Genomic DNA, 24,460 nt, shown 5'->3' with positions numbered 1-24,460 from the left:
TTAATCTGTAATCTCTCAGAAGTTTGAGAAGCCACATTTCGTTACAGCTTTTCACGTTGTGCATTTTGACATCTAGGTTATAAGAAAGCAATATTAAATTGTTTTCTTATATATCACATCTACTACAGCAAACCCTCACCCAAAAAAACAAACAAACAATTTTTGACCTTCTATCATCCTCAAGAAGTGATATCTACCAACAAAGTCAAGAATAATAAAAGGTGTACATATCTCCTGCTCTCTAACAGGCACTATCACATGATTTAAATACTTTGCATTTTTATTAGGCCATTTTAAGATTGGAGGGAGAAGAGAAGGAAGGTAGCACTGAGAAGGAATGGGATCTCTTAGGTCTGCCTGCTGTATGTAAAGAAAATCAATAGGGCAAATTTACTATTTTTTTGAGCATTTTGCAACAAAAACTTACATGCATGCTGTATACCCACTTTCCACCTTGCCCAACAAGAGGTTGTAGCTTTGTTGGGAACTGGGCAAAGTTTCATGGGAAATGAAACATGACCTAAATGCACCTCCGTTATCCAAAAAGGGGGCAAAATTTTTTACAGTAAAACTACGCAAACTTACTATGCCAAACTGAGACTAGACAGTTTTTTGATGCATGGACACATTTTTTGGCACATAAACACATTTCTGGTGCACAGAATTCTAGTATGAATATGAGCAGGATTTACAATACTCCAAATTTTTGAAGTTCCATTAGCCAGAATAGTAAATTTGCCTAATAAGACCGTGATTCATATTTTTAGATAGTATACAGTACAACACTATTAGCAAATCTGCCCAATGACCTCCAAAAATTTTGAAAATGGAGGGAAAAATTTGTTCTTTTGTTTAAAGACAGGAATATTATTTTTGAGACTAGAAAAATGTCACCTATTGCCTGATGGGATGCCTACTCGCATCTTGCTCTAGAAATGTATGAAAGGCTTTCTACTGAATACTTACGACTGACTATACACATGAGATACATATCAGCTGAATTCTTGCTTGGCTAACAGTTATTTCTCCTAATTCTCCATCCTCTAGTCCATGACTTATAAATTGAGAGAGTGGAGAAAGTTACTGCCAGACACTTCTGGCAACAGGTTATCATCTAGAGAACAAAATGATCAAAAGGACATCTGCCAAGAAGGGTTAAGGCGGGTTTAGACGGTTGTCGGGCAGGAAGCGAAAATCGGCTGCTCGCTCAGGGAAGGAGACCACTGCAGTTACTCACTCAGTATTAGGATGAGGGATCAATATACAGAATAATTGTTTCTGGGCACTATTTAGACCACCCGAACTGCTGCACAGAAATAATGATTGGTGGTGCCTGCATGAATGACAGGATCACCCGATGAACAAGCGTTTTGCTCATTCATCAGGTGATCGGCGGCACATTTAGATGGCCACATTATCGGGAATGAGCATTCACAGGAATGGTCATTTCTGAGAATCTGGATAACTATTGGTTCATATAAATCCTTTAGCCGGGAAGCACCCATACACTTTAGGCTACTTTCACACTAGCGTTCGGGCGGATCCGTTCTGAACGGATCCGCCCATAATAATGCAGACGGAGGCTCCGTTCAGAACGGATCCGTCTGCATTATATTAGCAAAAAAAAGCTAAGTGTGAAAATAGCCTGGGACGGATCCGTCCAGACTTTCAATGTAAAGTCAATGGGGGACGGATCCGCTTGAAGATTGAGCCACATTGTGGCATCTTCAAACGGATCCGTCCCCATTGACTTACATTGTAAGTCTGGACGGATCCGCACGCCTCCGCACGGCCAGGCGGACACCCGAACGCTGCAAGCAGCGTTCAGCTGTCCGCCTGTCCGTGCGGAGGCGAGCGGAGCGGAGGCTGAACACCGCCAGACTGATGCAGTCTGAGCGGATCCGCCTCCATTCAGACTGCATCAGGGCTGGACGGCTGCGTTCGGGTCCGCTCGTGAGCTCCTTCAAACGGAGCTCACGAACGGAAACCCGAACGCTAGTGTGAAAGCAGCCTTAGATGGTTGTGTGGTCCTACTGAAATGATGTCTACCATATCACTTGCACTTCAATGTCATTATTATAGTCCAAAATGTAACCATGCCATGTTTGTTTTGTTGCACTAGTTGACACCAAGTGCTGAGTAGTAGAAGGATTGCTGGAGTCAGCATTTATGAAATGTAAACTGTTTGGATATTCTTTTAAGCTCTTTATCGACTAAAACAAAAAGTGTTTATACAGATGCAGCTTGCTGAGAATTTTTAGTGGAGTCACTATAGGGATATGTTTAAGTTTATAGGGTCAGTTATTAATATGACTATCCTTTTGTTTTGCAGAATTTGCTGAGACCTCTTTATCAAGGTGAGGCTTGGAGGAGCCTCTCCTTTCCCTCCTATTCCAAAACATGGATCCCAACAATGGGTGGAGTGAAGCTGGCAGCCCAGCTGAGAGTACAGGCGATTTGGGAGATTCCATGGAGAAGAGTCTAGACAATGATGCAGAAGGTGTATGGAGTCCAGACATAGAACAGAGCTTCCAGGAGGCACTGGCTATATACCCACCATGCGGGAGGCGCAAGATTATCCTATCTGATGAAGGCAAGATGTATGGTGAGTTGTATTGATCTAAACACACTATAACAATAGTTATACGATCACTTAATTACATTATGTCCCTTCTTGTGTATTACCTACTAATAAACCTTAAAGCAACCATGACAAATCTTAACAGCTTAGGCTACTTTCACACTAGCGTTCGATCGGATCCGTTCTAAACGGATCCGATCATATTAATGCAGACGGAGGCTCCGTTCAGTACGGATCCGTCTGCATTAATAACTTAGAAAAAATTCTAAGTGTGAAAGTAGCCTGAGCGGATCCGTTCAGACTTTCAATGTAAAGTCAATGGGGGACAGATCCGCTTGAAGATTGAGCCATATGGTGACATCTTCAAGCGGATCCGTTCCCATTGACTTACATTGTAAGTCTGAACGGATCCGCTCGCCTCCGCACGGCCAGGCGGACAGCTGAACGCTGCAAGCAGCGTTCAGCTGTCCGCCTGTCCGTGCGGAGGCGAGCGGAGCGGAGGCTGAACGCCGCCAGACTGATGCAGTCTGAGCGGATCCGCTCCATTCAGACTGCATCAGGGCTGGACGGAGGCGTTCGGGTCCGCCCGTGAGCTCCTTCAAACGGAGCTCACGAACGGACCTATGAACGCTAGTGTGAAAGTAGCCTTAAGCGTGGTGAAAGGAAATTTTGTAAGTTTAGGAACAACAGTTCTAATAATGCTGAGTTGTTATACAGACTGTTGAGAGGTCCTCTCTCACATGCCGTGTGACGCATGCTATGATTGAGCTGCACTATTACATACCTCCCAAAATTTTAATTGACCCAAATCATAAGAAATTTCAAGCCCACTCTAGTACCATCTAAGAATTTACCCCTAAAACTGCATAGAAATGTCCCTTATAATGCAAATCTAAAAAATGCCCTTTGTGTGTGTGGTCCTATTCACTGGAAAGGCCTGCAAAAACAGAACTGTTGACCGGGTTTCTTAGACTGTTTGCATGCTGTGACATACTTCATGTTCAGCATCACTTCTACACAATCAGTTGGCCTTATTTTGATTTTTTTTAGGAGGATTAATATACTGGTAACATAAAGAATATGTTGACCATCACAACAACATTTTTCTTGCTGCAGTAAATTTAGGTCAGTCTATATTAAAAATGTCCTATTTCTTGTGCCAACATCTACTATGCAAACTTATGTGTCACCATGGTAACAGACTACAAACAAGTCTTTTGTGGTCTGATCATGCAGTCATATTCCCTTGTGTCTCCTACTTCCTGCTATTAAACCAAATGTTTAGTAGACAAAGTTAAGGCCAAACTGAGTATGACTCCCAACATCAGACCACTCATGGTCTGTGGTTTATTACCATGGAGATGCTTTGGTTGTTCATGCTTAGTGTTTTTAATGCGCAATGATTTTCCCAGCGCAAGGGAAAAAATAATGAATTTATATTAATACACCTAAATGAAGGCACTTCCTCTTTCTATTACCCTGGACATGATACAGGTCTTATGGACATGAGAATGGGTTTTTGAGGGGTTATAAAGCCAGCAATTACGTTTTTTCTTTTCCATTTACTGCTCCTTTTGCTCCTGTGAAGGCATGTTGGAAATTTATACATGTTGGCAGCCTTAGATTGCTAACCATTGATTTGCATTAACATCCGGCATCTGCCATACTCCCATTATTCATGTGTGGCCTCAAAACAAAGAATTTATGAAACTCACTAATCACCATCCTTGCAAGTCATGCATATGGATGACAACAGTTGACTTGCATGGGTTTACAAAATATAAACATCATAGAGTTCCATGCGGGTCTCTATGGTTAGTTAGCAAAGTTTTTGAGATTCTGAGAAAGCACTGTATACTGGCATTTAGTTCAAGAAAAAAATGGATTTTATGAAAGAGATTGACAAGATATACAGTTAAATGGTTATGGCATTTAAAGGGAATCTGTCACCAGTGACCTCTCTATCCAACTTTTTGCATAGACACATAGCTGTGGTTCACCTAAATAAAGCATTGGTTGTTTTTTTTTGTTGTTGTTTTTTTGTTGCTCCAAAGCTCTGTTTCCGAGTTATGATACTTTTTCTTAATATGCAAATTGGGCAGTTGGTGCAATGAGGGCATCACCAAAGTTTTCGTTGCACCCAAACTCCACTCCTTTCTCTGGCCAGCCCCTACCTCACTGCTTTGCCACTGCCTTTCCCTGTCAATCAAAGCAGCCAAGTTGAGGCTGGTCACAGAAATGAGCGAAGTTTGGGTTCAACAAGAGCGATGGTGATGCCCTCATTGCGCCAAACACCTATTTTGCATATTAAGAAAAACTCGGGATCGACGTCTCAGATCACCAAAAGAAAAACAGCATTTTAATCACGTGAAGCACAGCTATGTGTCTATGCAAACAGTTCAATAGGGAGGTGACAGATTCTCTTTAATATTGTTGTGGACATCATGCCTTTACCAAGGGCCATCTCTCTCGCAATACCTATACACAGTAAGGTCAAGCTAATCATCAGATAGGTAGAAGTTAATGTTGCAGTATTTGGAATTCAGTCCACTTGCATAAGAGCAAATGGTTGGTCCAGAGCCTGGACAGCTTCAATAGAAGCTGTGGATAGACATTAAGAGGTACATTTATTAAGACCGGTGATTTAGACGTTGGTTTTAATTGTGTCTGCAGTGCTGGATGAAGCACCAAAAGTTATGTGGAGGCGCAGGCCTCTACATAACTTTGTCCCTTCATCCAGCAGGGCGCGCAACATTCTAAAATCTACGGCAGCTCCCTTGCTGCTGTAGATTTAAGTCACTTTGCACAGCAAAAAATGGTGTACAAAATGATGAATAAGATGGGCCAGCCGGCCGGCCCTCTTCCTCCACCAACACCCCCTTTATTCAGACATGTCCGGATAGTGGCGTGAGCGGGAAGAGTCACAGATTTTGTCACAAAATCTGCAACTGATATATGCCACAAAAGTTGCTTATATCAGTAAAATGGATCGCTAATTGCTTAAAGTTGGTGCCAATGCCATGCTTTTGTTGTCTGTGTGACAAGAACATTACTGTGTCCTCTCCATAAGCAGTTGATCTCTGCCTCAGGCTGTGTAATCCAATTATGAAAAAAGGTTTTTCAGTAGGGTTTTTTTTTTTTCCAACAAATGAGCGGTGTCCATTATTGCACCAAATTACGTTCTGTCATTCATTGGTGTCCAAATTCCAGGGACATATGTGAGAGAAAATAACGTGCAGTGTTTTGTGTGTCATCAGATGACTTGCATGAACTTTTCCCAAAAAATTGCTTAAGACACACACACAAAGACTCTCTGCTGATGGACCAGCAGGCAACAAGCACTTAATTTACATAAATGACCAGGGTCCAGTAGTGTTGTAATGCAAGTGTCATGTCATAGGCCTTCAGGACACAAGGGCTACATAATCCACCCACCAGAGATGTCTGGGGGTGGCTTGCTCCCCTTTACCCTACATATGTATGCTTGGCGGATAGGGAGAGATTGCTGTTGGCAGAACAAACGTTATGGCTGGCTTTTGGAGACCCTTAAAGAATGTTCTCCTCTCTCTTGAGCCATTCTCTGATCTTTCTTTTGATCTACAAAGATATACAGAAGGACACATCCAAAAGGGACATAGACAATTGTAAAATTATTTCTGTGAGACAGGCCAAGCATCTAATATGTATGGTGGTGTCCCAAGTTTCCCCTGATGTCAGGAGAAAGAAGGAGCGAGCTATTAGATTTGAGCATACCCAGTGCCTTGTTCTCAGGGAATATTTCCCTCCCTACCAAAAGTGCAGCTTCCAGCTATCTAAAGCTAATGTGGACAGTTGAGCTCATCATAAAGCATAAAATTTTTCACTATATGGGCACTTCCCTTATATTTTGCCATTCACACCCTACTAACTTGCAAACATGTTGATTCCATGGGCAACATACAAAGACATCTTCTATACTGGTGTATGCCATAATCATTGAGCAAAACGTGAGTACACAGAAAGTTTTACGTGCCCCATAGTTGTCTCCAGAGAATTCTAAGCATCATCAAATGATCTGAAGATCAAAGTGGAGCTTTCTGCCAGAGACCAGTAGGAAACCCTGGCATTAGATGCATATGAAAATCTGTAAAAGCATGTCTGATAAGTGTTGCAATGTTGGACCGCGTTTACACCATAATTCATGATGATTTTCAGTGTCAATATGTACAGGGCAATTATTATAAACCTGACCGTGATTTTGCATGTGTCTAATGTAAAGCGCTGTGGGCTGGTCTTTGTTCCCCTTGTGCTGCCAGAGGATTAGCCTAATTTATGACAAGGCATGCACCTCTTTATAAATTAGGCTAATCTGAGGCAGTCTGGGCGCCTGGTATAAATAGTACGCTAGCTCCAGAGGCTGGCATACTTTTTTGCCTGTTTCCAGGAGTACGTTAGTAAAATTGTTGGGGGCCAGAGTCCTGGTACAACCCCAGTCTAAAATAGTCTAACTAAAATAGTCTCGAGTCCCTTTAATAAATGACCCCCCTGTGCTTTTAACACAGTTGGAGATGTGTACACTTCGTTATCTGCTCTGTAACTATGTAACAGAGGCCCATATCTACAATTGGCCCATATCTTCCTGGTTCATTTACAAAATTCAAGCTTTATCTCTGTGTGAGCTTTGGTTTACATTGGAAGGAGCTGCTGCCCGGTGTCTGTGAATGCAGCCTGCTAACCCCACACCACCTGGAATAGGTGCAGGCTGCACTGGATCTGCTGTTTATTGGTGTCTGGCTGGGAGAGACCCAGAGTTAGCTTTTGTTGTGTAATACCCTGTGTCTCTCTCCTCCCACTCTTCCTCTCCCTGCCTTTCTAGGGGGTCTGTGATTCCAGTAAATCAAGCCTTTGCAAGGTCACATGGAAAGAAGACACCAGCGGGTGGGGTGGGGGAGGGGAGTCGGCTGGAGGAGAAGAGGGAGGAGGTGGTGGATGAAATCTGATCTAGGTCTCTGCCTGGGCAGGACAAGCTCTAGTGTGTTTGGAGGGGTTGGTGGGGGAGTAGCACATACAGACCTAATCTATTACAAGACAGCCCTGTAATGAAGGTTTACTTTGCACAATTAACTCTTAGTTGGCCTGATCCTGCCAAGAGTTATGTTAGGTCTGTTGTAATACATGACTTGTAAATAACAGCTTTCCTTTTTTTCATTTGGAGATGAGTAAAAAATGTACGGTAATGGCTAACAAGTTATTTGTGCAACTTCTATCCTATATAAAATGGATTGCTTGTGCATTATATCTAGCTCTGTGACAACCTAAGGTTCCATTCACACGTCCGCAAAATGGATCCGGACCCATTCATTTTCAATGGGGCCGCAAAAGATGCGGACAGCACACAGTGTGCTGTCCGCATCCACACTTCCGTTCCGCCAAAAAATAGAACATGCCCTATTCTTGTCTGCAGACACGGACAAGAAAAGGCATTTCTATTTAAAGTGCTGGCCATGTGCTGTCCGCAAAATGCGGAACCCACATGGCTGGAGTCCGTGTTTTGTGGATCCACAATTTGCGGTCCGAAAAAAACACTTGCGGATGTGTGAATGGACCCTTATAGGGGTTTGCCAGTATTTTTACATTGATGCACTATCCTGAGCATAGGCCATGAATATCAGATCAGAGAGGGTCCAAAACCCTGCACCTTCACCAACCTGCTGTCCAGGAGTAGCTCTGGAAGTGTAGCATGTAGTGGACAGAGTTGGTTACTGCAGCGCTGCTCCTATTCACTTCAATTCCTGTTTATAGGCCATCAATGCAAAAATACAGGACAGCCCCCTTTTGTTTTAGAAGTTGTCCAACTTCTAAGTGACGGGACCCGTGAATGGAAGACTACTTACCTGCTCCCCAATGCTCAGTTCCCTTCTCCATTGGTTTCTGCATGTAAACTTCTGTTATGCTCATTGCTGCAACCAATGAGTGGACGCAGTGGTGACGTGTCCCCCAAGCAGCATGTGACTGCACGTGTTGTTTGGTGACATGTCAACCCTTGACTGTAGCAAGGAATGTAAGCCCTGTCTCTGCTGGAAGTTTATATACAGGTAAAGATAATGGTGGATCCATGCAGTCGAAAACGAGCATTGAGGAGCAGGTAAGTATGTTTCCGTCAACAGGTCCCGCTGGGCGGAGGGATTATTTCAAAAACACTTCGAAGTTTGTGAAAAATGTTAAGGGCACCTATACAGTAGGCCGACCCTGACAATTTTTGTAGGTATCTTAGGACTTACATTTGCATTAGAGGCACAATATGGAGTTTCTGCCACAGATACTGTGAAAAATGCTGGACTGTTTTGTATGATGGAACCCCAACAGACTACATTATAACAAATGAGGCCTTATGAACGTTACAGTATACAGCATACTCTCCTAGGATCTCCAGGAGGCTCCTAAAAAAGGGCGAACTCCCGAGCAAATCTCCTGTGTGCCAGAGAAGCCTTCCAGAGATTGTCTGTTATCTGTCTGTGTCACCAGGGCTGCATCATCAGACCTAGTCCTGGCGGCCAAAACAGTGAATAAGGTGATGGTGCCACAGAAAACAAAATGACGTGACCTTGATCATATAGGGGCATAATACAAGGGTGTGGCTTTGGGAAAGGGTTTTGTTTACCAACAAACATTTTCTAGGACACACTACATGCGCTGCACATCCCTCTTTCCCGGTGGTATCTACCAAAAAGTTGGCAAGTTTGGTATACAGAATTTGTATTGCATCTCCACTCATAAGACACCATTCATGAGATTAGGAGTCACCAGTTAAGGTGGCCATACACTTTAGTGTAAGGCTGACTTCATATCACATTTTGGTTTCACATTTGTATACAAAAAATGTATACGTAAAATGGATGCCTCCGACGGATACCATACAGTGATACCCATTGCCATAGTGTTCCATTGCATCTTGTTTTTTTCCTGACATATGCATTAGAGCAAGCGGTTATGTGAACCCAGACTAAAATGGACAATGTCAACCAAAACAACTGTTAAACAGGTGAAATTTTAACAATGAACGACTGTTTGGCAAGAAGTCGACCATGTTTAAAGTTTTCTTCCAATACTCGCTAGTCTACGAACAATCTTTCCATGGAGCAACAATCCCAGAAAGAATACTTGTAATTGAAAATTTTTACAGTTTAGATTGGTTCTAAAAGGACGATGCACCTTTGTTTGCTCACCATATAAGGGTGTATTTACACCAACATCTGACCAATTTCTTTCCAATCAGACTAATAGTGTGTATAACAAAAGATCTGTGTGTGTAAATGGCCATCTGACCAATGATTGGTCAGAAAATCTGTCACATAATCTGTTGGTATAAATGCCCTCTTAGGCAGAATAACGTAAGAAGAGGTGAAAGTTCTAGTTTGCAACATTTTTTGAAAAACTCAAGATAAACTAAAATGACAGTTTCCATGTGAGAGCATGGTGTAGTATTGGCATAAGGAGACACTGAGAAATCCACTATTCATCATCTATACTACTTGCACATGATTTAGCACTGCCTATAGGGGAAACCTCATATTGCCATTTAATTTCCTGCTTCGAGTCACAAGACCGCATTAGACCTTGTGACCGAGAAGGGGTCTCTTATCCATCTCTGGACTGATTTCTGTTTTACCATACCCTTCCACAACTGTCTTACGTGCCAGGAATTCCAGTGTTCTCAGCCACAATTGCTCAGATTTGCAGAATTGCTTTGGAGCGAGGCACATGTGTCTTCCAGATGGGACAGCTCTGTGAAATTACATGTGGAATACAGGAAGATTGATGGGGACAGGAGGGAAAACTGTAAGCAGAGTACTTTGGTCTGGTACAGGGCTCTCTAACACCCGTTATAATTAGCGTTAATAGCTGAAAAAATATATATATTACACACAGATTTTTAATCATGTTTCTCTGCACTCAGCGTGGTGTTTTCACATCTCCTTTGACATCTCCTTCTCTATAGGAGAAAAAATTGCAGAAAAAAACTAGATATGTAGATATGAAGACTATGGAATTATTGTCTATAATTGCACTATATAGTAAGCAGACTATATGGCAGAATAAGAAATTGCTGTTTTGATAGTGTTGTGAGCTTATAATGGGCCCATTCACCAACAAATCGAAATTTTACTGAGAAAAAAATACACAAGTCGTCCTTGAAAGTTGTACATGGATATTAGAGGGGTTTTCCAAAACTGATCGTTTGAGATCCAACACCGATCAGCAGTTTGAGAAGGCATCGGTGCTCACAGTAGGGCTGTAGCCTTCTCGCAGCTTAGCCTAGGCCATGTGACATCACGTTCATTGGTCGCATTGCCTAGGAGCAGCTTAGCCCCAAATGAATAGGAGGGAATTGGTATAAACAATCTTGGAAATTGTCCTAATTCTAACACTTTAAGACATTTTTAAAATTCCAGTCTATAGTATACAATTACATTTGGTAGGGTAGAGAGTATGTTATTGGCCTTGATACCATGACCCACAACCGCTTGATTTATGTCCATATGTACACATTCATTTTGTTTGTCCCTGTCCCCATTGGGGATTACAGTCAAATTTTCTCACTCAGACCCTTACATAGGACCATATCAAATCATCTGTATTTTGGACATGGAATAACACCAGGATCGGCAGTTAAACAAAAAAAACATTTCACCACTGAACTCTATTTTGGTTCAGTAGAACCTATGGGGTCCAGATGTTATGACTATAACTAATCCATGGGTCCTTACACACGGAAGCTGTCTTACATTTAGACTGGCGCTGGATGCGCCGAAGTTATGGAGAGGCCGGCATCTCTTCATAACTCCGGCGGATCCACCGCCAGCGATGGACCTTTAATAAGATTGGCGTCTAAAATGCCGGTCTTAATAAACGTTCCCCCGGTCTGTGGAGCCAAACTCTAGCTAGTGCAAACTTCACAGGATGTGTATCAGAATGTTTTTGGAGTCACCTGCGGTAACTTCAAGCAAACCACAGTGAGAGCATAGATGCTGAAAGGAGTAACATCTACAGGCACAGTGGGGCAAATTCATCAAAACTGTCTAAAAGAATGGCTGTCTTTGTTGTCTATAGCAACCAATCACACCACAGCTTTCATTTTTCAAGAGCACAAAAAAAATGAAATCTGTGCTGTGATTGGGTGCTGTGGACAACAAAGACAGCTTGCCTTTTAGACAGTTTTAATAACTCTCCAGTGATTTTTAAAAGTAATCTGCAGTCCATTAATGCAAACCTAATAGGCCGTGAATTTTCAGAAGGGGTTGCCTCATGTAGTTCTGCCCACAGAAAAAATATATCAAGAAACCAATGACATACCGTAGTTTTATGCGACACACACACCGTAGACCTTTTACAGTCAGGTTTTCATTACCACGGTTATTTTTTTACCCTCAGTGCCGCCTCTCTTCCTCCATCTACCTCACTAATGTTCCTGCGTGACTGCTAAATAAACTCCAGACCGGTCGCACCCTCACCTCTCTATGCAATTTTATGTTTTGTTTTCATTATCTATTTAATCCCCCGTTTTTAGTTTTTTTTTTCAATTTTCCTTGCCTTCTCCTCGCTCCCAGTCACATGTCAACAGTGAATATTCCAGACACACCCTGGAGCTGGCAGGTGCTGCCTTCTAACTGTTAAGCCCATGAATGCACAAGTAATGGCCTTTGACCCCCAGAGCAGCTGTCATGCCTTGCTGTAGTTTTCTTTTAACACCAAGGCATGTCTATTTCCTTGAATTTCAGTCTTTCTACTTTCTCCCCTCCCCCTCTCCTCCCAACAACTGTCTCTGCTCTCCCAGCTGGGACTGGCAGCACATGAACTTCTTCCATAAACTTTTTCCGCTAAGGATGATTCAGCAATAGCCTAAGCTTGAAATCTCTAAAACGTTAAAATCGCCGTGCCCTTGATGATTTTCCCCATAGCGTTTATCAGAATATTTAGAGGCGTCTCATTCATACTATCTAGAAAAGGTCAGGTTCAAAGCCGACGCCTCGAAGGGTCCTGCTATGCAATATATAGCACCTTAATGTATTGGAATGTCAAGGGTGTTATGCAATAGGAGGCTTGTTCATGATGACATTTTAGTTTAGAGAACATGGGTTGCGTTTAGTGACTGACCTACATACACTCCTCTTACGATAATTAGAGGCCGCTACCACCCATAAAAATGAAGGTGAACTGACTGGTCTTAGCATACATTATGTAAAGGTATGCCCATACTGGTATAGGGAATATAGCAATACACAAGCGTTTTACCTAGTCAAAATTTGGGTATGGTTTTACCTGTGCATCCTGGTGAATAAATTGATCACATGACTCCTCAAGACATAGAATGCAGCAGTTAGAGGACTTCCTTAACTATTTCCTTTAATTCCACCAAACCAAATCACAAATATATCTTTTAATAAATGTATGTGTCATCAGAAAATGACATGCTATTCAAATCACTATGTAACATATATTTATTTTATATATATATATTTTAAATTTTCCATGTTACTTTTTATATTTAAACTAAAACCAAAAATCCTCCAGTTTTCTCACTGGCCGTTATGTCTAATAATTGGCACCACTTCTTGGTTTGTACAGATTACTGCAGTTAACTCATTCTAATTCTGAGTACAGATAAGACAGGACCCAATATTCACAATAGGTGATTGCCAAATCTTATTTAGTCTTTCCTTGTACAGGGCATGCCTGGAAAACTTCCCCATGTAAGTCAATAAGGTCTCCTCCTGACCATTGTTACTATGGCCCATGGTGCTGCCATAAAGCAAATTTTTTTATGCTTTGTAAATTCTGTTAAGAACAGCTCAGGCAAGATGGCCGCCCACATAATCATGTTCGGGAAATAAAATAAAATAAAAACTACAATTAGAAAGTAAAATGTGCTACTATCTGATTTTCATTGGCAGATAAAACTTTGGTGACACATTTCCTTTAGAGGTACTAATACACCTTCAATAACTGTCGGCCAAATGCTCACCCTCCCTATAGCTATTATTCCTGACTCCCCATACACACGCATGTTTGTGTTCTCAATGGGGAGCTAAGTCCCTGCTAGATACCCCTAGGAGAGACTTAAGTACTTTTGAACAAAAGGAATGGGTGTTGAAATGTGCTCAATCATTCTTTTCCCCCCAACATCATCGGGGGGGGGGGGGGGCATTAATGAGGCTCCCTATAGTTGGCATGTTCTGCTGACTTTACTCATTGGTGGGTAAGGCTACCTTCACACCTCCAGTGTGAGTTACAGAAGGCTGTTCCAGCAGAGAACAGCCACCCGGAATTCAACCGATCCGGCACTGCCAGATGCGGAGAGAATGTCCGCCGGTCCCATTAACTATAATGGGGTCTGGCGTAGATCTGTGCTCTGTTCTGGCAGACAAGCAAAGAGTCGGCAGGACACAAAGTTATGCATGCCCGGACTATTCTCCCTTTGCCGCAACTGTGTGCCAGAGTTTCACACCAGAGGTGTGAAACTAGCCTAAGTCAGAGCCACCCCCTTCCTGTGCACTTTATGTTATAAAGAGGAAGGATCAGGTCATTCAAAATGTGTAAGAATGCTTATGATTGCATATCTACAGTGCCAAAAACATTGCATCACCCACCATGGTTATAAATACCATTAGTAGAGATAAGTAAACTGCTCAGAAATTGGTTTGGGTTCGATTTGACCATATCGGTCAACCAGTTTGGGCCTGTATCAGATATTCAACTGGCCTGAAAATTTAAATTTGTGTGTGACACTCTGAGGTCTCCCACAACTCATATTTTTTCACTCTGTTTTCTCAAATTTTAAAAAAAATGTATTTGTTTATTTCTCTCTCTCTATCTCTCTCCTCAAAATTCGCTGAAATCAAATTAATTTGAAAATTTTTTTGGTTGAATCTGATTTGTTTACAATTGATTTGCTCATCTCCAATTATCAGATAAGGACTGTGTAGTGTTTTCTTAAAGACCTAGTCCATGGTTATAAAATGGAGGCGGCTTTTTCCACGAAAGAGCACCACTACAGTTCGTTGGCTGTGTCTGGTATTACAGATCAGCTATAGAAGTTGCTGATGTACTAGACATCCAATGAATATGAGTGGTGCAGACAGTTGTTTGTAAGATTGGAAATTCCTTTCCGAAAACACTATGGAGATGAAGGCTGTCTTTCACTTCTGCCCTATGCTTTATTCATACCCTTCTAGAAATAGTAATTAAAGGTTCAATGCATCTTCCCGTGGAACAAGTTGAAAGAACATTGCACCCAATTATAAAGGGAGGTATGAATCATGCATATGATTGTTTTAATACGCCGGGGAGAGGAGCGGGTTACCTAGTCAAACCTGATGTGTGCGTGTGTGTGAAAACACGCCCGGATAACTGTAATACTGCAAGTTCAACTGTGCCACTCTGTATGGATTCATAAGTTATAATGTGCTTAACAGGAAGAAATAATCAGCTCTTTCTCCCAGTAGTCCAACCCTCTCCTTTGCCTGTCTGTAAAAAATACTGAACAGGTGTCTTTGCTTGCCACTGCCACCTGTCTCCATTTTGACGGACATTACAAATCAGGCCTTGGGAAGCTGTATACTGACATTTGCTTCAGGCACAGTAACCCCATTGAAAGGAGAAAGAAGGCAGTCTCATAACCAAAACCTGTTCTGCGATATGAGTAACAGAACAGCTATATGTCCATGGTCTATTAACTGCTGTTCTCATGACTTAACCCCTTGCAAGCCTGAACATGAAAAGTTGAATCCCATTTATGGAACAACTTTAAAAATCTAGTAAATACATTTAGTTGTGCCCCTGTTGTGTATGTAAATGATGACATTTTTAAATATTGTGTTGTTTTTGTCTTTTTGCTTCAGCTACTAAATGTGTTCAATCAGCTATGCTGAAGATCCTAAAACATTTTTAAGGTTTATAAGAAAAATGTATGGGTGATACTGGTTAACAATACGAAATATGGACTAAAATATTTGGTACATTACCCATTTTCTCAAAAATTGAGCTTTCAAAAGCCTTCTTCATGTCCTTCAAGTGGTCATAATATTGGAACATAGACTATATCCTTCTATTAAAGGGGTTTTCTTAAAAGGATAGGTCATCACTATCAGATTGGAAGGGGTTCAACTCTCCAAACACCACTGCTGATCAGCTTTTCCTTCGAAAGTGACCTCAGAATTATCGGTCACATGGCTATGCAGCTTAGTCCATTCAAGTGAATGGGACTGAGCTGTGATACCAAGCACAGTTACTATCCAATTGACAACACTTTGATTGGTAAGCTGCCGTGGCGCTCACTGAAGCTTTGCAGCCTCTTCAAACAGCTGATTGGCTGGGGTCTCAGAAGTTGGACTCCACCAATCCATACTAATGATATGTCATCACTATAAAACACTCTCTTTAATAGCCAAAATCTCTTTAATATTGACACATTCAACACTCTCAGAATTGGTGGTCCTAGAACCAGCAATTTTACATACTCAAGTCAGCCTTCATACTGTCTTCACCAGCAACTACCCATCAGGCAAACCTTTGGCAATAATGAGGCTATCAATGATTTTCAGAGTTGCTTTTTATGTCTGTGAAATCGAAAAGGTTCATATGCTAGTTATGACTAAATGGGTTGGAATAGCTTCCTACCCTGCTTGGGCTTCATAGTATGTACTTGTTAGATGTCCAGCCATGTCATTGACCCTAATTCCATGGAAGAATAAGGCAGAAGAGTTACAAAAATGTACCAAAGCAACATGCAGATGTCAACATAACTAAAACATGTCTATGGTTCCATTACTATTGTAGTTTTGCTGACTGTAAATTTGCAGTGGTAATTAGAAATAAGTGCAGGAAATCCCTACAAGTGGCCTGACTATCAAACAGAGCACATTACATTACATTGGGTTTGCTTCCAAGACTCTCAGTAGTGGGTGACTCATATCTTGAGGGGGAGGGGGGGTTAATAAGTCAGCCGGATTGGGTTCTCGGTTGCTGTTTTTGTCTAAAGCCCAGAGTTTCTTCAGATTTGGCTTAGTGTTGCTTTGAGTCTTGGCATGGCTATATTTGGTCACTGATGTGCTGTGACTTGTCTCTTTCAGCGGGTTGTGTTTTCCCCACGGATGTGCTGCAGCACGAGACAGGGTGGGGGCATGAAGCAGATGTGTTAGGAGATGTCCAAATGGTGGCTTTATGCTGCAGTGGGCAGCTGGGACAATATTGGCTCTAAACTTTCCAATCTGTTGCATGCACATATCTAAGCACTAAGCACAATAAACTCTTGTGATCTCACTAATCTGACCTTGTATGTATTCTGGTGGCTACCGTTAATATGTGTAGTTACAATGTATTATGGTTCTCGGTCAGTTTAATAAACCAGGTTTAACCCCCGGAAAGAAAGTGAAAAGAAGTTTTTGATCCTGAACCAGAATTTCTAAACAAATCACAGATTACTTTTATAATCTGCAGCTGAATGCTCAAAGTGACCTAGTTTATAATTATAATTTTACTCCTCGCTACCAGATGCCTTCATTACACTGATTATGTGTTTTTGTGTTCTGTTTAATCTAGTAAAATGTATTTATGTATTATAGGGAATGTGCTGAATGAGAGTTAGTTTTATAGCACCACTTACGTCCTCCTGGTCCTGGATGCATATTTGCACCAGGCCCTGAAACATGTTCTTTATTGCACTGCTGTCTTCTAATGGGGTCAATGGGGCCCCCTGAGCACCTGGGAGTATTTTAGAAAATGTGGTTTGTCCCTTTCTTAGTTATATGAAATTATATATATATTTAAAAGAATGCTATAAAAGAAGGCCAATATACCTTAGACATATGTTATATGAGGCTTTGGTAGCCAGTTATTCCTCTCTGCTCCGATATACATGAATGCTTAGGTTACTGGGCAGAGGGTCCTCTTGCAATGACTAATTCCCTTGGGAACATAGGACTGGGTATGTTAAAATCCACATCCCCAGGATATCCCCATAAATTTTAGATAGTTGGCGGATCTTGCCAAAATTTGCAAGTTTGCCTGACCTTCATCTAATGTGCCTGACCTTCATCTAATGTACTGTTTTTAGGCACTTTAACCCCAAAATGTATCTTAACTCTTCTATCTTGTTACATGCAACTTTTTGTTCTTTTTTAAGGAAGCCATACACCTGCGATAAACTCCTCCAATTCTGCAATACACATGCAGCTGAGCATTCATTGAAGTAAATAGGAGATTAGAGAAAGCCACTGCCAGACACCTCTGGGAGGCAGCTTATCTACCTGAGATCAAAAGGATTAGACATGCTGAAATACAACATGCCTGACCCTGACATCTGCAGGTTTAGGTAACATTTCTCTAATGTATATTGCCAGTTTAAGGTTTCAGAACTTGTTTCTTGAGAGTATTCCGTTATGTTTAGCTCTGACAGAAGCCTATGACCACTAGCATATATCCCCCATTGACTCCCGTTAAAAAAAGATTGTGATGTATGCTAGCCAAAAAGACACTCTTTTGGCTGGTACATATGGCTGGTTCACTGTGGCCTAAGTGATGCATTTTGGTGCATGTTATAGGAGCTTTCCCACCAATATTTCAAACACAAACTGGAGTGTGATCAGAGCCTAAGAGGAGAAGCTAACATTCATATTCTTCCTTGCGATTTCTGGAAGGAAGCCTCCTGCTTCTCTGCTACAACATAACATAGAAGATCAATTCGAGGCATTACCATTTTCGAATTGTCATCTCCTTGATTGAGTAGTACAAATTGTAGTAGCTAGCAAAAGAAGGCTTGTTTCTGATATAATGCATTACTTCCATCCTAGGGATAGATAACTTTACTGTTTCATCAGGACTTTATAGCATTTTAGGCCATTATGGTTTCTACGTATGCCATAATGTAGTATATGAGACAGTGGGGAGAGGGTCATGTTTACTATTGCTTTGTAAGTCTCTCTGGTCGAAGTATGTGGCCATTGACCAGTAGCTTTTCATGGCCGGACACAGGATCAGAAGAGAATCTAGCTGGATTTTGTTTCTGGTTATCAACCATCTACTTTGACCTACAGATGACCTATGTACAATGGGTCTCGTCAAATAGCTTTACCTTTATATCATTGGGGTTGTTCAATGTGAGATTCTACAAGAACAAGTAGAAACGTGGTTTATATTTTAGCTTTACCCCAATTGCCATTTCATTGGACTCGTTTTTACCTGTTTCTATGAGGACTGTGGGCCATTTATTTATCATCCTGCACAATTAACTTCTGACAGAGCTCACATCACAATGCTTTCAGTTAGGCACCCCAGGTGCAGTCGCCTCCACCCATATTGCCTACAGCCATGAGCATGAAGTCTCCTCCCTGCCACCTAACAAAAGATAATGAAGACCCGGAGACCCTTATTGTCCCCTAAGGCTTGGGAGGAAAGGTGTTTTCAAAACACGCCACCTTGCTGATCCAACAATTGAGTGTGTCCATAGGGCAGTAAGTGGCTGCTGCATTAACTTAACAAATCGAGAAAAATAGGTTTCTGTGAAATGAAACGCTCTCTGGCTCTTTAATGGTCAATCAACCGTTTTGTCTCGAGATCTGGTTTCCCATTTAATCTTTCTCAGCCATGACGATTCTAAAACTGCTCTGTGATAAAAAAAAATAAGATCCCCCTGATTCATGTCATTTGAAATAACTTTGTACTGGGTTAAAAAAAAAAAAAACTGGTCTTCTGACTTTTTATTTATAACACGTTGAGTTCTTCATAGAGCAGTGGTTTCCATATCTTAGACTGATGACAGCTAACAAAACGGAATTAATTATATGGAAAAATTGTTTTGTAGTTTAAGGTACTTAGGCTACACATCAGCAGATTTAGATGCATATTTAGCCACAAATATAAAAGCAATTTATTATATTTTTTTCTGTTTGTAAAATAGCTCATTGATTTATTTGGGGATTTTTTAATGGAAGCGGTGACCTACGGATAATGTAGTAATTCACAATGTTTTAGGCCTCATGCACAAATTGATTGTATGTATTTTGTGGTCCACAAAACACAGATCTGAAAAATATTGATGACGTCCTTATGTCTGTTCCGCAAAAGATAAAACATGTCCTATTCTTGTCTGCAAAATGCGGTCCACCAATCCATTAAAGTCAGTGGGTCTGCAAAAAAAAGGGATGCAGCACGGACATTATCTGGACTCCAAAATACATATGGTCGTGTGCATGAGGCCTTATTGGAGAACTTTTTCATTCCTTTCATTCCACCTCACCATTATTGTATTAGATATACGCATTTGGACCATCCGAAGTTCAACTCTATATAGCTATAATTTACATTGCATCCATGAGGGCTAAAAAGCATGAGGGCCTCTGGGGCAACCCAAATCGACCCTTGGATTGCTTGAGTGCCAAGTTAGCACAGGTCTGTCTACCTAAAGTTGGCCATACACATTATATAAAAGTCAGACAAACCCACCAATTTCGGCAGGACCTACAGGTTCTCCCCCGACGACAATTCATACAGTTGGATTTCAATTGCCCAATCAGTTTCTTCTATGGAGATAAACCGCTGCCAGAAGTGTCTGGCACCAGTTTCCTCCCTTCTCCACGTTCAGCTCATATGCACTTTTGCTCTGCTGAGGAGCCAGGAGACAGAGCTGTTGGCCGGACAAGCATTTGGCCCACCGCTATCTAATGTGCATGCCCAATCTAAGCTTTGCTGAGGGCTCTTGCCCCTGACCCTTGCAGGCATTTGGCAGGAAGGTTTCGCTAATTGTATAGATTAAATCCTTGTGTGCTTGTTTGTGTGGCTTAATTCATTTTCACTCAGGCTTTCAATTAAAAAACAGCCAACCTATGGATAATGAGGAACACAATATAGTCAAAGTTTACAGAATATTTATGTTTAAATCCTTAGAACTCGTTCTTATGTCTATAGACATAGTTCATATGTTTTAGGTTTTATTGTCCCTTTTTCAAATGTATTTGATATTTTATTTCATTTATTTGTCCTATATAAAATAATGTCTCATCTCAGTTGCCTTCCTTTCTGTAATGGTTTTATATATTTTTCGTGACTTTTTAACTAATTTGTTTAATTATGTTGCAGGTCGAAATGAATTAATAGCCAGATATATAAAACTACGAACAGGAAAGACGCGCACAAGAAAACAGGTAAGGAAAGAGGGGTCAAACATGCAATTCATATGGTTGGTCATGCATAGGACAATTGGCATCTAAAAGAGCTTTTTACAAGAAATCCTAGGGTAATACCTTATCATACACCATATCATAATATATGGGCATTATAGGGATGGATCCATCATCATAAAAATTGGCTCTCACACTATCAGACCTGGCACTTTATTTTGAATTGCCAGCAAGTTATATCACATACAGAAGTTTGTGGCCAACCAAATATTCCCTGATGATGTCTATAATTTTGCTGAGGTTTTGGATGCGGAACCTGTGGCATTCAACTGAGTGGCCGACTGGCTTCTTTTGAAATAGGGCTTGTTTAGGCTATTACTGCATCAAATAACTTATATCCCACTAAAATGGTCATATATGTCAAGAGGTTCTAATGTTGTCTATGGACATCTTTAGTTTTGGCAGATGAATTTCTAGTTAGTGTTTAAAGAGGACCTTTCATCTGGCAAAATATTGTGAACTAAGTGTCATGATCTGTACAGCGGCGCCCAGGGATCTCACTGCACTTACTATTATCCCTGGGCACCGCTCCGTTCTCCCGTTATGCCCTCCGGTATGTTCGGCCACTTGGTTATAGGAGGAGACTGCCCTTGTTCTCCTGGGCGTCTCTTTCTCCTAGGCTGTAGCGCTGGCCAATCGCAGCGCAGAGCTCACAGCCTGGGAGGAAAAACAGAAGAAGAAGATGCCCAGGAGAACAAGGGAAGTCTCCTCCTACTATAACCAAGTCCCCCAAGTCTCCGCCTACTATAACCCAGTGACCGAACATACCGGAGGACATAGCAGGAGAACGGAGCGGTGCCCAGGGATAATAGTAAGTGCAGTGAGATCCCTGGGTGCCGCTGTACAGATCATGACACTTAGTTCACAATTTTTTGCAGATGAAAGGTCCTCTTTAAGAAGGCCCACCAGGGAATTTCAGCCTCAGGTGGTAGACCTGCTTTGGAAGTGCTCTGTTTGTTTAATGTTAAAGCTACTGAAAGGACATAGTCATACAGGGACTTGTTAGATCTTAAGACTGTCTACAATAATCTTGGAGATCAGTATTTTTCAGCAGTTTCCTGATCTAGGCAATTCTACATATTTTTTGCCTGATGGTCTCCAGTCAACACACTGTAGTAGCAAATAAAGACTCACTTTTGAAAACCATCTGGTGGCGTGCCTATGATTGTTAGGATGGCAGGTCATTCTGACTGTTCTAGGAAGCTGTTATTATTCATAGGACTGAATCATTGCAGGTGCTCATCTGTGACTAATATTTCAACACTGAAGTCATAGAATGTGTTTGTGCTTGAAGTCTATGACAAAATTTAAAGTACATAAAATTAATTTGAATAGTGACACAACCAGATCTTCATTCAATTTAATACTATGAAACAGTTTTGCCTTGTTTAACGTCATTTAATGAATGGGCTGGATTGGCAACTGCAAACCAGATCTACAGATAACCAAGTAATGTTCAACTAATGTTTCATCAGACCTCAACAAGAACAACCGGTATATGATAGAACTAAAATTAAACACAGTACATCTCTAAATAGTCATTTAAATCTATCAGTACTACCGTATGTATGCTAAAGCTGTTCTTACGGTGCCACCTAGTGGACAGTAGAGAATATGCACATTCTAGTCTGCCATAAAAGACTTGGCCTTTGCTACAGCTCAGTGTTACAGCAAATTATGTATATATTGTATTCATTTTTGATATTGAGATTTTTTTTTAAGTTTTTTTTTGCTTCCTTAATATGTCTACCTACAGGTATTATATACATATTTGATAGGCATGTCAGTTAGGATATAATAAAAATATTTTACTTATTATAGATACCAGTTGGCAGTATCCTTTAAATCACCCCCTTGGTGTAACATTATTTCCTTTGATTTAGGTGTCTAGTCACATACAAGTCCTAGCACGGAGGAAGTCACGAGAAATCCAGTCCAAGCTGAAGGTAAGTAAGACACCTGCTCCTTGTACTTGCTGGCTTTGGCAACTCTGCTTCCGCCTGCTAATGGCACCCAGGCTGGCTTCCTGACTTGCCTGCATTCTACCTAAGCTGGCTTATGCTCCAGACCAGAAACATGCATGTTTGCTTTTGCCATGTGACAGGAATGGATTAAGGGGTCCTTTTACAGAAATTGCATATGCAAACCTAACTTGGAAGCTCACATTGCCATCTTTACACGTCAGGAAGGGTTTAAATTTAGCTTCCATCAATCTACCAACCTTTAGTAACTGTAATTTTTATTTATTTTTTTGTAAAAACACCTGTAGCTATCGGGAGATGTCAGATCAAGGTTCATTACCAAGGTCAATGTGTAAGAACATTAGGTGGTAGGTAATCCAGCAGAAATACAAATGACCAAAAGCAACAGTGGTCTTATGATTATAACTTGCACTGACCTCCTGATATAGCGTACTTGCATTTTAATGTTTCTTACACAAACTTTAAAGGGTGCCTAGGTGAACACCTCAATTTTCAGCCTTAAAACTGTGTCAAAGTAGTAAAGTTCTTCATCTAATTAATCTTGAGGTAAAGTGATCAACGAAATTCAGTGGCGTCTCTATATTTAATTTATTCTTGAGAAGTTGGTAAAAGAAGAGCACTCATGACAAATAGATATTCAGTATCCAAATCATCATGATGTCTGCCTAAGTTACCTGATACGCTGCATGCACTGAGGCTTATGAATGACTAGCAGTATGACTAGTCTCCTCTTAACAACCAGCGGCCCTCCAGCTGTTGCAAAACTACAACTCCCAGCATGCCCAAACAGCCTACAGCTATCAGCCTACAGCAGGGCATTGTGGGAGTTGTAGTTTTACAACAGCTGGAGGGCCGCAGGTTGAGCATGCCTGCCCTAGAGAGCCCACTAATTGTAGCTTTATCACTTGTTTAGGCACATAAACAATTATGGTAGATGCAAATCTTCTCATTTAGACACATGTATAGCAAAAATAAGGTCACATAGAAATACGCGGAAACAGAAAGACAGAATATGATTAAAGTGGAATCAAATCTAACGCTAAGGAATGTGGAGCTCCTGTACTGGGGAGGACTGATGGACCATGTTAGAAGATCTTGTGATTGACTATGGAGACACAAGGGACCCCATTTAGTTATCACTGAAATTCTCCTAAGTAATAAAGAATATTCAGAATTGAGATAATCATGAAATCAGTAAATTCTCCTGGCAGAGCAGTTTCAGTAAATGCATTGTAGCTGAAGCAGCATTGTTGGGATTTCTCAGTATAAGTGTCCCCCTTATCTTGCCCTGCTATTAAATGTCTTACAAGCTTGTCTCTGCAACATTTAAAGCTCTTATCTGAGATCCCGGCCCTGCTTTGCTTGGCTTATCCTGAATTGATCTTAAATCTTTATGTGGGTTCAGCAAGAATCACTCTTATGTTTGTTAGTGAGGGGGTTTGCAGCATCCTCATGTATTAACACTGTACATTGCCTGTTTATATGTCCAAATGTCCAGTATTGCAAAGCATTCATAACACTCATAACATTTACTCCATCTAAATTTCCACATCCTTTTCAAAAAGTAAAATACATTAAAAAAACTATTTTCTTTCCATCCCTAACCATCTCATAGCTGCCTGTTGTCTCCCTACGTGATTGTGCATTCTCAGCAATTGTAATCCATCCAGTTGTTCATTAAATCA

General features: G+C 41.1%; 1 protein-coding gene across 4 annotated transcripts in view; it reads left to right on the top strand.

The window, feature by feature from the left end:
* Positions 1-24,460, top strand: part of TEAD2 (TEA domain transcription factor 2) — a 91,607-nt gene that overhangs the window by 32,156 nt on the left and 34,991 nt on the right. For all 4 annotated transcript variants that reach the window (XM_044281653.1, XM_044281652.1, XM_044281650.1 and 1 more), the window contains exons 2-4: positions 2,333-2,605; positions 20,693-20,757; positions 22,677-22,739. In XM_044281653.1, the coding sequence (XP_044137588.1) occupies positions 2,401-2,605; positions 20,693-20,757; positions 22,677-22,739 (333 nt within the window). In that variant the 5' untranslated portion in view covers positions 2,333-2,400. The remainder of the gene's footprint in view (positions 1-2,332; positions 2,606-20,692; positions 20,758-22,676; positions 22,740-24,460) is intronic.

The sequence above is a fragment of the Bufo gargarizans genome, chromosome 2 (assembly GCF_014858855.1).
Source record: "Bufo gargarizans isolate SCDJY-AF-19 chromosome 2, ASM1485885v1, whole genome shotgun sequence".
Taxonomy (NCBI): Eukaryota; Metazoa; Chordata; class Amphibia; order Anura; family Bufonidae; genus Bufo; species Bufo gargarizans.
This window is presented reverse-complemented; position numbering and strand designations above follow the sequence as displayed.